Below are 17,104 nucleotides of genomic sequence, written 5' to 3'. Positions count from 1 at the left end.
TAGCCCATAGTTTTGTGGCTTACGCCACCCCTTTAGTATGGGGAACTATACCCATTATTTTGCTGTGCCTCTGTCGAGCAGTGACACTGAGGTAATCCCTGGGGTATATCTGCGATCTCCCATCCATTGGTCAAGATTTCTCTTGAACAAGGCCAGCGAGGTGCTCTGCCTCACATATACCGGGATTTTGTTCCACAGCATAGGGAGTCTTTGGGTGATGAATCTATCCCTCCAGCACGTCCTATTAATAGCCGTATCAAGGTTTAAGTCTCCCACCCTTGTGGCTCTGACGGATCTAGATTTTTTGAGGTGAAGCATATTCATCAAATCTGGGTTTGACATGGCCTTGTATGTCAGGCAAAGGTCACCTCTGAGCAAGCGGTAAGCGACTGAATAGAGCTGGAGTTCTTTCAGTCGGGCAGCATAGGACAGATTTTTGAGACCCTTTATCCTTTTGGTGAGGAACTTTTGTGGCCTCTCCAGCTGCTGCAAGTGTCGGGTCAGATACATTCCGAATGGGGCATTGTACTCAATCATTGGTCTGATGAGTGATGAGTATAGGGAGACTATGACCTCCCTTGATCTAGATGTGAATCCCTTCATGATAAGGTGGGCAATGTAGAAGGTTTTCCTAACTACTTTAGCTACATGGGTGTCGAATGACAAGCTACTGTCAACCTGGGTCCCCAGGTCCCTGATAACTTCTTCTGTGCTCAGTGGATTGCCACCTATATGGTAGCTAGGGGTAAACTTGTTTTTCCCGAAGGGTATGACTATGCATTTTTTGGCATTTAACTTTAAGCCATGGCTCTGGCACCAGTTATCCATTTCTGTGAGACCCTTCTGGAGGATATCTGTGTCAGATGTGTTTTCGATCCGGCGCAGTTTGCAGTCATCTGCAAACTTTGTCAGCCATAACCCTCCTGTGTTTGCTTGTACTTCGGAAAAGTAGATGCCAAACAAGAGTGGGCCCAGGACTGAGCCCTGTGGGACACCACCTGTGACAGGCTTTGAGTCTGACATGGCGCCAGCAACTCTGACCCTGTGGGTTCTGTCACTCAGCCAGTTTGCAACCCATCTTGTGATGTATGGGTTAACATTTAAGCTGATGAGTTTTTCAATGATACCCGAGTGGGGTATTGTATCGAAGGCCTTCGCCAGATCGAGGTAGGCTGTATGGACTGCCTTTCCCTCATCAATGGCTTTGGTGACTGTTTCGAAAAAGTCAACCAAGTTTAAAAGGCATGATCTGCCTTTGACAAAGCCAAACTGGGTTGGATCCAAAGTCTGCAAATTCCCAATGTCTTTATTTATGAGGTCCATTATGATCCTCTCCATGGCTTTGCAGATAAGGCTTGTCAAGCTAATGGGCCGGTAATTTCCAGGGTCGGTGGAGGCACCGCCTTTGTGAAGTGGGACCACAGTCGCAGTGCGCCACTCCCTGGGTACGATTCCAGAGATGAGACTATGATTAAACAGCTGTCCTAGCTGTGGGTTTAATTCCTCGTTGAGTTCGTGGAGCACACAGCTGGGGACACCATCAGGTCCCATGGATGCTGTGTTTTTTGCTTTGGAGAGAGCAGTTCTCACTTGGGCGTTAGAGATGTTTGGGGGGCTGCAATAGTTTGGTATAGATATCTCTCATTTTGGGAGGGAGGGGGGGGAGAGAAGTTTGCACTGAACCTGTCAGCCAGTATGTTGGCAATGTCTGTAGGATCAGTAATCTTCACATCATTTTGAACTAGTTCTGAGCATATCTGGGAATTTCCTCCCAGGTTTCTAACATAGCTAAAGAAGGCCTTATGATTGTCTTTTGAGTCTTTAGCTATTTTTCTCTCAAAATTTGCTTTGGATGATTTTATGAGAGCTCTTAGTTTTTTACTTATAGTGATCAAAGGTGTCTTACCTTTTAAGGATTTTGCTCTATCTTGTAGTAGCTTCCTCCTTTTGTTGTAGAGTTTGTTTATGGCTGGGGTCCACCAGACTGGACGCTTGCCTTTGGTACAAAGAGTGTTTTGCTTGGGATTGCCTTATCCATGCAGTCCTGCAGGTGCTGGTAGAAGGCATTTGTAAGTGATTCAGCGGCTTGAGTACTGTTCTCCGCCGGCTCGGGGCCTTAAAGGAGACCACACTAGTCTTTAGAAGTGTGAAGTCGGCTTTCGAGAAGTTCTTTACTGTGGTCTTTTTTATTTCAGGTGGGGGTGGGATGAGGACCTCCAGCGAGATTAGTTTGTGATCTGATCTCACCAGTGAGGGGTATACTTCCGGTGTTGAACATTGTGCTCCCATGTTCGTGATGATGAGATCAAGTATGTTTTCTCCTCTTGTGGGGATGGTGACTAGTTGTTCCATGGCATTTGAGTTTATGAATTCCAGGAACTTTTGGGCTAGAGTGTTTGGGCTTGAGTAGTGTTCCCAGTCTATATTAGGGTAATTGAAGTCACCTAGTATGATGGTGTTTGGAGATACATTTAACCCCTCCAGTGTTTTCAGGAAAGCCATGTGAGGTTCCTGAGTTTGTGAGGGTGGCCTGTAACATGCTACAATTTGCAGAGCAGTCTTGCCTATGGTTAATTGCACCTGGATGGTCTCCGATGCATCATGCGTTGCCACCAGTCTTGAGGTGTGGGTGTCCTTGATGAATATGGATACCCCTCCTCCTTTCTTGGTTTTGTCCGGATTTTGGGGCGGAACGCATGATATGAGGTAAAACCTGATAGTGCTGGGGTGCTCTCAGGAGCCTTGAACCAGGTTTCTGTCACAGCACAGACATCGATGTTCTCCATACTGAGAAGGGCCTCGAGTGTGTGCATTTTGAGATTTAGACTTCTGGCATTGAGCAGCATTACCCTTAGTTTTTTTCCTTTTTGTGTTCTAGGGTGGTAGGTTTAGAATTTGAGCCTTGCCTAAAAAGGCACTATGGGGTGGCAAGAGCCTTTGCCAATATCCGAATCCCAGGGTGACAGGTGCAAGCCGTCCCTTGCGAAGCAGCGTGGCTTGTCCAGCATGTCATCCCAGGCAGAAAGACATTGGATCCCCTTTGAATGACACCAGAGTTTAAGCCAATTGTTAAATCTGATCATCTTATCTCTGTATTGTGGCATCATTCTTGGTGAAGGTAGGATACTGCTCAAGGTCAGGGTCATACCTGCCTGGGCTACATAATCAGAGAGCTCCTCAATGTCTCTTTTCATGTAGTCCAAGGAGGTACGTCTCAGGTCGTTTACACCAGCGTGGACAATGACTGAGTCGTATTTGTACCTGCTGTTGAGAGACCTGAGTGCTTGCGTTATGTGGCGGATTCTAGTGCCCGACAGGCAGCTTACTGTAACTCTCTCCTTACTCAGTCTGGTGAGCGGGACGTCAGTGTGTCTGACTATGGAGTCACCAATGACTAGTGTGTCTGGCATTGTGTTTGGCCTTAAGGGCTGTGACTGTTTGACACTCTGACTGTGAGGTCTATGTGTTGCAGGTGTTGTGTTCTGAGGTGGTGGTTGTTTGGGTGTCTGCTTTGGTGGCCTCTGCTGTTTTGGTAGATTTTTGATCAGAGCCTCCGAGTATGTCTTTGTGTGTTTATGTGTATGATTCGAGGTTGTGATGGTATTATGTGAGACTGGGTCTATAGTGTGTGTGGTAACATTCTCCTCCTGTCTGGTCTTGCCAGTCCTATGTTGAGAGAGCTCAGCCTCCAGTTTGGCCGTATAGTTGCATCTCTCGCATGTATTTGTGTTTTGTGGGAGGAGGAGAGGGTTGTCTGTGTACATGAGGCAATTGTAACATTGCCTCAATATTCCCAGGTTCACCAGCTGAGCAGGAGAGGACACTAGCAACTGATCCCTCGACATGCTAGAAGGAATAGACAAAAAAACTTTAAAAGAGATTCCGGGGATGTGGGTGACCGAGAAATGGGGTTCGCCTTTTGGGGTACTATCTATGACAAGAGTGCTGTATCAAGGTGATAAGTACTGTAGGAGCAAGTGCTAGGTTTAACAGATAGAGAATAGTCTACTTGGAGTCAAGTAGAGATGATCTTATAGTTATAGGATACGCTGATTAGATGAGTAGTATAGTTCGAGGAAGGTAGTTTTAAGGGAAAATTTGAAGAGTGGACTTTAGGTAGCCGAATAGTTTAAACCTGCTTAACCGGCGCTGCCCTAGTGTGCAACAGTGGCAACTCCGGCGCTAAAGCAGCTTTATAGCAGGGGCTGGAAAAGACAGGAAATGACCCAAAATGGCCAATAGACTACAAGTTACTGCCTTAAACCACTCCTCTAAGGACAAACAGGCAGCTCAGTACTCCCCACTCTCACTGGTGAGTAAAGAAACTTCCCCTGACCAAACAAGGAAAATGGAGAAACACAGGAACCAAGACAAAGCCCAGGGATCAGCAAAATCTGGTCTCTGGAACACTAGTTAGGAAAGTATGGAAAACAAGGATATTTTTTTTGTTTTTTTTTTCAAGTGTTTTTACAGAAAGGCAGAAAACACAATAAATGCTATAATTTTCGACTAAATGCTATCAAAAGCTAGTACACTTGAGTGTATTAGCCTGTAGTTTAACTTTTAGGCAAAACTTAAACTAGCAAGTGCAGTAAACAGTTTTAGCTTATAAAGACAGTAAAAACAGTGCAAACTTTGATAAAACAAGCAAAAACAGTAGTCGAAAGTCACAAAAAGTCGAAAAAGCCAAGAAAAATACTTAAAATCTGGAAAGGTAGTCTTTTCTGGTCTCTGCTGCTAGAGGAACACTGCTGGCTACCACGAGGAGCTGTGCTGAGTTCTCAATAGCTGGAAAAGCCCGCCAAAATGAGCTTTATAGCAGGGGGCTGGAAAAGACAGGAAATGACCCAAAATGGCCAATAGACTACAAGTTACTGCCTTAAACCACTCCTCTAAGGACAAACAGGCAGCTCAGTACTCCCCACTCTCACTGGTGAGTAAAGAAACTTCCCCCTGACCAAACAAGGAAAATGGAGAAACACAGGAACCAAGACAAAGCCCAGGGATCAGCAAAATCTGGTCTCTGGAACACTAGTTAGGAAAGTATGGAAAACAAGGATATTTTTTTTTCAAGTTTTTTTACAGAAAGGCAGAAAACACAATAAATGCTATAATTTTCGACTAAATGCTATCAAAAGCTAGTACACTTGAGTGTATTAGCCTGTAGTTTAACTTTTAGGCAAAACTTAAACTAGCAAGTGCAGTAAACAGTTTTAGCTTATAAAGACAGTAAAACAGTGCAAACTTTGATAAAACAAGCAAAAACAGTAGTCGAAAGTCACAAAAAGTCGAAAAAGCCAAGAAAAATACTTAAAATCTGGAAAGGTAGTCTTTTCTGGTCTCTGCTGCTAGAGGAACACTGCTGGCCACCACGAGGAGCTGTGCTGAGTTCTCAATAGCTGGAAAAGCCCGCCAAAGCAGCGGCTTTATAGCATGGGGCTGGAAAATACAGGAAATGACCCAAAATGGCCAATAGACTACAAGTTACTGCCTTAAACCACTCCTCTAAGGACAAACAGGCAGCTCAGTACTCCCCACTCTCACTGGTGAGTAAAGAAACTTCCCCCTGACCAAACAAGGAAAATGGAGAAACACAGGAACCAAGACAAAGCCCAGGGATCAGCAAAATCTGGTCTCTGGAACACTAGTTAGGAAAGTATGGAAAACAAGGATTTTTTTTTTTTTCAAGTTTTTTTATAGAAAGGCAGAAAACACAATAAATGCTATAATTTTTGACTAAATGCTATCAAAAGCTAGTACACTTGAGTGTATTAGCCTGTAGTTTAACTTTTAGGCAAAACTTAAACTAGCAAGTGCAGTAAACAGTTTTAGCTTATAAAGACAGTAAAACAGTGCAAACTTTGATAAAACAAGCAAAAACAGTAGTCGAAAGTCACAAAAAGTCGAAAAAGCCAAGAAAATACTTAAAATCTGGAAAGGTAGTCTTTTCTGGTCTCTGCTGCTAGAGGAACACTGCTGGCCACCACGAGGAGCTGTGCTGAGTTCTCAATAGCTGGAAAAGCCCGCCAAATGCACTTTATAGCAGGGGGCTGGAAAAGACAGGAAATGACCCAAAATGGCCAATAGACTACAAGTTACTGCCTTAAACCACTCCTCTAAGGACAAACAGGCAGCTCAGTACTCCCCACTCTCACTGGTGAGTAAAGAAACTTCCCCCTGACCAAACAAGGAAAATGGAGAAACACAGGAACCAAGACAAAGCCCAGGGATCAGCAAAATCTGGTCTCTGGAACACTAGTTAGGAAAGTATGGAAAACAAGGATATTTTTTTTTTTTTCAAGTTTTGTTTTACAGAAAGGCAGAAAACACAATAAATGCTATAATTTTCGACTAAATGCTATCAAAAGCTAGTACACTTGAGTGTATTAGCCTGTAGTTTAACTTTTAGGCAAAACTTAAACTAGCAAGTGCAGTAAACAGTTTTAGCTTATAAAGACAGTAAAAACAGTGCAAACTTTGATAAAACAAGCAAAAACAGTAGTCAAAAGTCACAAAAAGTCGAAAAAGCCAAGAAAAATACTTAAAATCTGGAAAGGTAGTCTTTTCTGGTCTCTGCTGCTAGAGGAACACTGCTGGCCACCATGAGGAGCTGTGCTGAGTTCTCAATAGCTGGAAAAGCCCGCCAAAACGCGCTTTATAGCAGGGGGCTGGAAAAGACAGGAAATGACCCAAAATGGCCAATAGACTACAAGTTACTGCCTTAAACCACTCCTCTAAGGACAAACAGGCAGCTCAGTACTCCCCACTCTCACTGGTGAGTAAAGAAACTTCCCCCTGACCAAACAAGGAAAATGGAGAAACACAGGAACCAAGACAAAGCCCAGGGATCAGCAAAATCTGGTCTCTGGAACACTAGTTAGGAAAGTATGGAAAACAAGGATATTTTTTTTTTGTTTTTTTTTCAAGTTTCTTTACAGAAAGGCAGAAAACACAATAAATGCTATAATTTTCGACTAAATGCTATCAAAAGCTAGTACACTTGAGTGTATTAGCCTGTAGTTTAACTTTTAGGCAAAACTTAAACTAGCAAGTGCAGTAAACAGTTTTAGCTTATAAAGACAGTAAAACAGTGCAAACTTTGATAAAACAAGCAAAAACAGTAGTCGAAAGTCACAAAAAGTCGAAAAAGCCAAGAAAATACTTAAAATCTGGAAAGGTAGTCTTTTCTGGTCTCTGCTGCTAGAGGAACACTGCTGGCCACCACGAGGAGCTGTGCTGAGTTCTCAATAGCTGGAAAAGCCCGCCAAAATGCGGCTTTATAGCAGGGAGCTGGAAAAGACAGGAAATGACCCAAAATGGCCAATAGACTACAAGTTACTGCCTTAAACCACTCCTCTAAGGACAAACAGGCAGCTCAGTACTCCCCACTCTCACTGGTGAGTAAAGAAACTTCCCCCTGACCAAACAAGGAAAATGGAGAAACACAGGAACCAAGACAAAGCCCAGGGATCAGCAAAATCTGGTCTCTGGAACACTAGTTAGGAAAGTATGGAAAACAAGGATATTTTTTTTTTCAAGTTTTTTTACAGAAAGGCAGAAAACACAATAAATGCTATAATTTTCGACTAAATGCTATCAAAAGCTAGTACACTTGAATGTATTAGCCTGTAGTTTAACTTTTAGGCAAAACTTAAACTAGCAAGTGCAGTAAACAGTTTTAGCTTATAAAGACAGTAAAAACAGTGCAAACTTTGATAAAACAAGCAAAACAGTAGTCGAAAGTCACAAAAAGTCGAAAAAGCCAAGAAAAATACTTAAAATCTGGAAAGGTAGTCTTTTCTGGTCTCTGCTGCTAGAGGAACACTGCTGGCCACCACGAGGAGCTGTGCTGAGTTCTCAATAGATGGAAAAGCCCGCCAAAACACGCTTTATAGCAGGGGGCTGGAAAAGACAGGAAATGACCCAAAATGGCCAATAGACTACAAGTTACTGCCTTAAACCACTCCTCTAAGGACAAACAGGCAGCTCAGTACTCCCCACTCTCACTGGTGAGTAAAGAAACTTCCCCCTGACCAAACAAGGAAAATGGAGAAACACAGGAACCAAGACAAAGCCCAGGGATCAGCAAAATCTGGTCTCTGGAACACTAGTTAGGAAAGTATGGAAAACAAGGATATTTTGTTTTTTTTCAAGTTTTGTTTTACAGAAAGGCAGAAAACACAATAAATGCTATAATTTTCGACTAAATGCTATCAAAAGCTAGTACACTTGAGTGTATTAGCCTGTAGTTTAACTTTTAGGCAAAACTTAAACTAGCAAGTGCAGTAAACAGTTTTAGCTTATAAAGACAGTAAAACAGTGCAAACTTTGATAAAACAAGCAAAAACAGTAGTCGAAAGTCACAAAAAGTCGAAAAAGCCAAGAAAAATACTTAAAATCTGGAAAGGTAGTCTTTTCTGGTCTCTGCTGCTAGAGGAACACTGCTGGCCACCACGAGGAGCTGTGCTGAGTTCTCAATAGCTGGAAAAGCCCCAAAAGCAGCTTTATAGCAGGGGACTGGAAAAGACAGGAAATGACCCAAAATGGCCAATAGACTACAAGTTACTGCCTTAAACCACTCCTCTAAGGACAAACAGGCAGCTCAGTACTCCCCACTCTCACTGGTGAGTAAAGAAACTTCCCCCTGACCAAACAAGGAAATGGAGAAACACAGGAACCAAGACAAAGCCCAGGGATCAGCAAAATCTGGTCTCTGGAACACTAGTTAGGAAAGTATGGAAAACAAGGATATATATTTTTTTTTTTCAAGTTTTTTTACAGAAAGGCAGAAAACACAATAAATGCTATAATTTTCGACTAAATGCTATCAAAAGCTAGTACACTTGAATGTATTAGCCTTTAGTTTAACTTTTAGGCAAAACTTAAACTAGCAAGTGCAGTAAACAGTTTTAGCTTATAAAGACAGTAAAAACAGTGCAAACTTTGATAAAACAAGCAAAAACAGTAGTCGAAAGTCACAAAAAGTCGAAAAAGCCAAGAAAAATACTTAAAATCTGGAAAGGTAGTCTTTTCTGGTCTCTGCTGCTAGAGGAACACTGCTGGCTACCACGAGGAGCTGTGCTGAGTTCTCAATAGCTGGAAAAGCCCGCCAAAACATATTAGTGAAAGAAGCTAATGGACAGCTGTATCGGGAGCCCCTCTCCCATAATATTGTGATAACTGATCCTGTTTCAGGATTGACCCAGAAAAGCTAAATTGTTGTTTCTGCAAAATGCCCAGTAACCCTTATGGACCGAGACCTTATGCAGCTATTTGGTATAGCAGTAGTTCTGACTATGCAGGGTATGGAAGCACAGTGACAAATTTATACCTTTGCAGTGCAAACGGAGGGTAAAATGTTTTATTGGTACAGCCAGGACTTGGTTACGACTGGTCCAGGGGCAGTGAAGAGTTGATGAACATAGCCATCAGCAAATTCCCCTCCCTTGACATTGATAAACAGCATTTGTTGCACTGTACTCTGTATTATTGTAACACACCAGGACCTGATAAGGAATATGAGCAAGAATTGTTTAGAAATCGTGCAAACAGATTGATATTACGTAATCTGTACTGGGACATGGAAGGGAACAGTGTAGCCAGTTGTTCATTGCCCCAGGAGTTCTTTGCACTTTATAAATCTAATCGATTACCACACGTTAGCTTAACTAAGGGCAAGAATGTAAAATGGGTAGACTTAGGAGAAAAGGTCACGAGATGGGAAAAACAGACAGAGTTAGAACTGTCAGAACAGGGAATACAAATGCAGAAGCTGAATTGGATAACTCAGACCCACCCAGCTGTACGCTTGCAGTCTAGCAAGGACAGCTGATTAGCACTCCTATTGAAGGAGGAAGAGAATGCCTTACAGAATATACCAGAAACTCTCTGGTCAACAGGAAAATCAGATGTAGGACTTATTCGTACAGCGGGACCAGTTACTATTACTCCAAAGTCAGCATTTAGACCACAAAAAAGACAGTATCCCTTAAGAAAAGATGCAGAGGTAGGAATCAAACCTATTATAGCAGCTTTACTTAAAGGAAGGGGTGCTGGTGGAATCTCCTGATTCACCATGTAACACACCCTTATTTCCTGTTAAGAAAGCGAATGGAGAGTGGCGTATGCTCCAATATTTACAAGCTGTAAATGACGCAGTAATACCAAGGGCACCTACGGTGCCAGACCCACACACCCTGTTGAATGATTTAAAACCTCAACAGAAATATTTTTCTGTGGTAGATATCAGCAATGCGTTCTTCTCAATACCGATACACCCTGACAGCCAGTATTGGTTTGCATTCACTTTTCAGGGGAAAAGGTATACATATATGCGACTACCACAGGGGTATTGTGAAAGTCCAACAATATTCTCACAGGAAATGGCAAGCAACTTGGCGGGATTTACCCCACCAAGAGGTAGCCAGATTTTGCTTTATGTTGATGATATCCTGCTGGCGGCCCCCACCCAGCAAGATTGTAAAGGAGATACCATAGCGCTATTACAATTTTTAGCCACTGAAGAACATAAAGTAAACAAAAATAAACTGCAGCTTTGGAAAAAACAAGTTAAATACCTAGGATATGTAATATCCAAGGGGAGGTAGGACATTAGATGAGGACAGAAAAGTAGCGATTTTGCAAGCACCAAAACCCACCACCAATAAGGAAATGATGTCCTTCCTGGGTACAACTAATGTTTGTCAGAGTTGGATTCCAAACTATGCTTTGGAATCTGCACCATTGACTAACCTGATTTATAAAAAGCCTATGGCAGCACAGGATTTGTTAGAATGGGCACCAGAAGCAGAATCTGCTTTCTGCAAAATGAAACAGTTAATAGCGTCCTCATTAGTTTTGGGATTACCAAACTATCATAAACGTTTTTTTCCAAAATGTAGATTGTAAGCAAGGTTATATGACATCAGTGTTAACACAGCAGCATGGGGACAAGCAACGCCCTATTGCTTATTATTCATCACAACTGGACCCAGTGGCACAGTCTTTACCTCACTGTGTACAAGCAGTAGTTGCAGCTGCAATGGCAGTACAGGCTTCGGCCTCAGTAGTTTTGTTCCACCCTCTCACATTGAGAGTGCCTCATGCAGTCACGATTATTTTACTGCAAGAGAAAGTAGCATATCTTTCCCTTGCTAGGCATCTTTCCTGTATGACTATATTGTTGAGCCAACCTCATATGACAACTGAACAATGTACGACTTTGAACCCTTCTACCTTGCTCCCAACCCCTGCAGATGGCACACCACACAGCTGCCTGCAGGTGATTGAGCAAAAGACACTGCCTAGAAAAGACCTTATGGATGTTCCCTTGGATGATGCCGAGGTGACATACTACGTGGATGGCTCATGCAAAAGGGGTCCTGCAGGACAGAACCTAGTAGGATATGCAGTAGTTTCTGATATTGAGATTACAGAAGCGAAATCTTTACCACACAATTTATCTGCACAGGCAGCAGAATTGATTGCCTTGACACGGGCATGTACCTTAGCAAAGGGTAAATGTGTGAACATTTTTACTGACAGCCAGTATGCTTTTTCTACTGTACATGTTTTTGCGCAACAGTGGAAAAATCGAGGAATGATAACATCTACTGGCAAACCAATCAATCATGCACAGTTTATTTTAGATCTTTTAGAATCTATTCAGTTACCTCAGAAAGTAGCTATTTGTAAATGCACAGCTCATACCAAGCAACAGAACAGGATTTCAAAAGGTAATGCGAGAGCGGATACAACTGCAAAGCAGGCAGCTTCAGAATTATTTCTTTTGAATGAGGAATTACAACCCTCTGAGATTTTAGACTTAATGTTAAAGACAATGCAGACAATTACTACGCAAGTTGAAAAACAAAGATGGGTAAAACGAGGAGCAATTCTCGAAAAGGGGCTGTACATCTCTAAAGAAGGGAAACCAATATTGCCGTCTAATTTGTTTAGATATGCAGCTTTGTTGAGCCATGGGCAGTGCCATGTCTCAACAGGGGGGATGGTACAGCTGGTGAACCAAGTGTTCACGACATATGGATTCTTAAATTACACTAAAAAATTCTGTTTGCTGTACCATGTTTGTAATAAACATCATGCACAAGGGGCGTTAAAGCCCAAGCAAGGGAGTTTCCCTATACCACCGTATCCATTTCATACTATCTGTATGGATTTCACAGAGTTGAATAAATGTGAAAATAAGAAGTATTGTCTTGTCATTGCAGATATGTTTTCCAGTTGGGTGGAAGCCTTTCCGACTAAAAATCCACACGCAGCAACTGTGGCCAAAGTTCTTGTTAAAGAAATCATCCCTAGATTCGGCATTCCGAAAAGGATCTACAGTGACAACGGCACACACTTCGTAAACCAGACCATACAACAGTTAAGTAGACATTTTGGTCATTCTTTAAAAAATCATTGTGCGTATCACCCACAATCTGCAGGGCTAGTGAGAGGCATAATGGGATTTTAAAGAATAAACTAAGGAAGTTAATAGTAGAACCGCAGAGAAATTGGGTGTACTGTCTGCCCCTGGCACTGCTGAGCATGAGAACTGTTCCAAATACAAAAGGATTGACTCCTTTTGAAAAATTATTTGGAAGGGCTTATTATATACCTCAGTGGAAACCTCTCATGCCCGCAGACCAGGAAGCTGACAGTACACTAGCTGAGTACATGCAAAACTTGTTAAATTCTAAACATTTGTTGCAGTCAAATTCTGTTTCAGATAAAGAACGAACTAGACCGTCAGAAGTGGCAGTGTCCCCTGGAACTTGGGTCTGGGTGAAGACAGTAAAGAGAAAGAACTGGGCATCACCAAAGTGGGAAGGTCCATATCAAGTGCTTCTGTCAACACCCACTGCAGTCAAGATAGCGGAGCGCTCCTCCTGGATTCACCCGACGCACTGTAAATTAGCAAAGAACTTTGATAAAAATCTTGTCACATACCAACAGTAAAAATGATAGAGTCCAGAAGAAACAGGAATGCAGAATAACCCTTTCCTCAGAAGTATTGCATAATAATCCTGTTAACTGTACTAGTGACAATAATCTTTTTGTTGTGGCCTTTCCTTTTCCCAGCCACACAGACTGAACTGAATAAATGTGAAGCATTACTCACTTACCAGGCAATTAAATATGTGTATGCTGAGACTTTCAATGTTTCGAATTGATGGATTTGCATAACTTTGCCGACAGGAAACGGGGGGGGGGGGTTATTAGGTTCATAGGTTCATACTAGGCTATCTGCCCGAGGGCATTTACAAGCCTAGCCCATAGTTTTGTGGCTTACGCCACCCCTTTAGTATGGGGAACTATACCCATTATTTTGCTATGCCTCTGTCGAGCAGTGACACTGAGGTAATCCCTGGGGTATATCTGCGATCTCCCATCCATTGGTCAAGATTTCTCTTGACAAGGCCAGCGAGGTGCTCTGCCTCACATATACCGGGATTTTATTCCACAGCATAGGGAGTCTTTGGGTGATGAATCTATCCCTCCAGCACGTCCTATTAATAGCCGTGTCGAGGTTTAAGTCTCCCGCCCTTGTGGCTCTGACGGATCTAGATTTTTTGAGGTGAAGCATATTCATCAAATCTGGGTTTGACATGGCCTTGTATGTTAGGCAAAGGTCACCTCTGAGCAAGCGGTAAGCGACTGAATAGAGCTGGAGTTCTTTCAGTCGGGCAGCATAGGACAGATGTTTGAGACCCTTTATCCTTTTGGTGAGGAACTTTTGTGGCCTCTCCAGCTGGTCTGTGGGCATGAGAGATTTCCACTGACTACAGTTCCCCCAGGGGTCAATGAGACCTGGGAGAACTTGATTTATGATACCTCAACCATTACATCACAAGATAAAATAGCATTGCACTTGCCTGCTCCACAAAAGGGAACTGTATGTTTTTATAAAAATGATACTGTTCAGGTGGGTTGGAGCAATTGCAATGTGACTGTTCCTTATAAATGTTACACTAAAGGTAACAATGTAGATCTTTATTGCAATACAAACTATGATTCATTTCTTGGATTGATGCACAAAACACTTGAAGTAAAACATAATTCTGTTCTTTATACACAACTGTCTATAATAGATAGAAAATTGTTTCATGCAGGGCGAGTGTATATTCATAGCAAGGTTACTACTAAAGTAGAGGATTGTTATTTTGTGTGTGGCAGAAAGAAAGGCATACAAATGGTTACCTGAGAATTGGTCCGGCAGTTGTTTTTTGGGTTACCTGGTTCCGGCCATACGACACACTGCAGTTTTGCCTCGAGGAAAAATTTGAAATGTCCGAGAGGTTGTCAAGAAACCTGTAAATCCAGTGGGACAAATCGATGCGAGTTGGAAAGACCATCATTCCATAGGCAAAGGACTGACGCATATGGACTTGAGTGATAGCGTTATATCGTGGGCAGGCATATTACCGGCATATGGAGCAGTGAAATCGATCTGGGAGCTGAGAAAACTGTCGAAACTTCTCGAAGTAATGAGTAATGCAACTTTTTCCGCTCTCGAATTGGTGACTGATGAACTGAATGCTATGAGAACTGTAGTGCTTCAAAACCGCATGGCTCTCGACTTCACCCTAGCGGCGAGAGGTGGTACTTGCACTTTAATCCAAGAAGAATGCTGTCCGTATATTCCTGACCATAAACACGAGATAGACAATCATCTTGAGGTAATTCAGCAAGTGTCGGCCATGACCAAACCAGGCCCAAACCCACTGATGGACTTTTTCCAGAAGTGGTTTGGGGGGTGGGGTACAATCCTAATGAACATCCTGATTGCCATTTGTGTAGGAATGCTCCTACTGGGAGTATGTGTTTGTTGTGGCATCCCCTGCATGAATAGACTGATTAAAGATTTTATAGACATGTCAGTTTCTGAAACCTTATATCAAAGTACTGAGTTTGAAGAACTGTTAAAAGATTGAAAATGCTTTCATAAGTTTAAACTGAATGACTCTCTTAACTGCAAATCCTGAGAGGAAGAGGTTAGGAGAAGAAAACAAACTGTTTATGCTTATTTTGAAAGCAGAATAAAAGTATTAAAAGGGGGGAAATGTCAGAAAAATATGTATTAATGTGCGTATTAGTAATATGCTTAGTGCATATAGAGCATGAAAAGGGTTAACACATGTATTCTATTTCATATTGCATAAATCTGTACAAACTGCAGATGCTTTCTGACCTTGTATTGTTAGCTAAAATCTTGCTTGTGCCTTGGAAATTTACTGAGAAGCAGATGATTCCTGCTTATGTTAGGAAAATAATGAATAGAACAATACTACTTGTATGAAGCTTAGACAAGAAGTTCCGTTTGTGCTGTGAGAAAATACACAGCTGTAGAAGCCATAGATAATTAGAACAAAGCCTGTTTGAAAATATGAACTGCAATCAGCATTTGCTTGTATCTGAATTAGAAGAGTACCTTGAAATGTAACACTGTACAATGGAAGCTTGTAAACGAATTAGTGCCCACCAAGGCCAGGTTGTTTTTCTCAAAAGTTTCTCACAAATCTAGTCATGTCAGCAGAAAATCTGAGTAACATCTGCTGTAGAACAATACTGAAAGTTGTGTTTGATTAAGTCAGCCATAGAAGGCCATGTCTTGTAAAATAGTATAAGAATGAGCATACTTCCTGTTAGTAGTTAGACAAATCCTTATATTTGCATGTTTTTATCTCCTTGCGGCAAGTAAATAAATATACCTTAACTGAACCTTATGTGTGTTGGTCTTTGAAGTTTTTTCCTTTGACACGCACCATTTCTGTCACAACCTACATATTCCTGTCATAACATTTATTTAAGCATTCATTCAACTGCTATGGAGGACAAGCTGATGGGTTCATACCAAGGTAATGCAGAAGCTTCTGAGCTCGGTTCTGTACAGGTCTCAAGTTGAAGAGCTCTGGGTTCTCATCAATGAACTGCGTGTCAACGATACCATGCAAGAACTGGGTGTTGCTCAGCACATTTTGTAGGAAAGGTATGTTTGTCTACAAAAAAAAAAGATAAATTAAATTGTGAATCATCACTAGTAGCGGTAAGACTCATGCCATAAAAGCAACATTAGAGGAAAAACTATGGACAGGCAAGTCATACTCAAGTCAATATATTTTTATGAAGTAGAACAATGTCAAGGCAGGGTGGCCACAGTGGTGCAGCGGTTAGCACTGCCGCCTCACAGCAAGATGTTCTCTGGTTTGATTCTCGGCTGGGGTGCCTTCTGTGCGGAGTCTGCATGTCCTCCCTGTGGTCGCGTGGGTTTCCTCCGGGTGCTCCGGTTTCCTCCCACATCCCAAAGACATGCAGTAAGTGGATTGGACACTCTAAATTGGCCCTAGGTGTGAGTGTGTGCATGTGTGTGCTTCTGTGGAAGGTTGGGCGCTGGGCTGGCAACTCAACACCGTAAAACTCCACTGCCAATCATGAGCGGACAGATGATCCGCTGTGGCGACCCCTAACCGGGAAAAAGCCGAAAGAAGAACAACAACAACAACAATGTCAAGGCACAGGTCTGAAGATGTTTAGACATTACTAGCCATACATATTTTTCCTGGTAAAACATTTCTTTCACTTTGATTTTGTAGCTTTTATTTTCTGCCCCATTTTATCAAATGAGATCTCTACCTGTAACTACAATGTTTATCTGGATTAGCAATGGCCTATAAAAAACTCTGATACCCACAAGGTGGGATACCGGCTCAAGACAGCTATACTTCAAGATCCATAAATGCAGAACATTCATAACTTGCAGACCAAACCAGATAATCATGTCCTTCAAGCCTCAAGAAGTCCCCAGACCAGCATAAAAGGTGAGGGAAGCTATATCCTTACCTACACTGACTACCTTCCTTTTGGAAATTGTGGCTCTTGGCTGAGTCTGCTAGTCTTCATGCAACTCTCATGGTCACCTGAGTCTGAAACCTTGACCTTCTAACCTGCAGTATGGACTCAACAGACCAGTGAATGTATGAAATCACAGCTCCTATTACTGTGTTCCCCCCTTCATATTATCCAGACAGTGATATCACAGCTCTAGTATTACCTTCACTCCTCTGCCCTTTTAGAGCTACTCCAAAACAACAAAGGGCTC

At 42.2% G+C, this 17,104-nt stretch overlaps 1 protein-coding gene across 4 annotated transcripts in view; it reads right to left on the bottom strand.

Moving 5' to 3' along the window:
* Nucleotides 1-17,104, bottom strand: part of PC (pyruvate carboxylase) — a 2,844,646-nt gene that overhangs the window by 520,409 nt on the left and 2,307,133 nt on the right. For all 4 annotated transcript variants that reach the window (XM_044073797.1, XM_044073795.1, XM_044073794.1 and 1 more), the window contains exon 11: nt 15,860-16,004. In XM_044073797.1, coding sequence (XP_043929732.1) covers nt 15,860-16,004 — 145 coding nt within the window. The remainder of the gene's footprint in view (nt 1-15,859; nt 16,005-17,104) is intronic.

The sequence above is a fragment of the Protopterus annectens genome, chromosome 6.part0 (genome assembly GCF_019279795.1).
Source record: "Protopterus annectens isolate FY-2018-M chromosome 6.part0, PAN1.0, whole genome shotgun sequence".
Classification (NCBI taxonomy): Eukaryota; Metazoa; Chordata; order Ceratodontiformes; family Protopteridae; genus Protopterus; species Protopterus annectens.
This window is presented reverse-complemented; position numbering and strand designations above follow the sequence as displayed.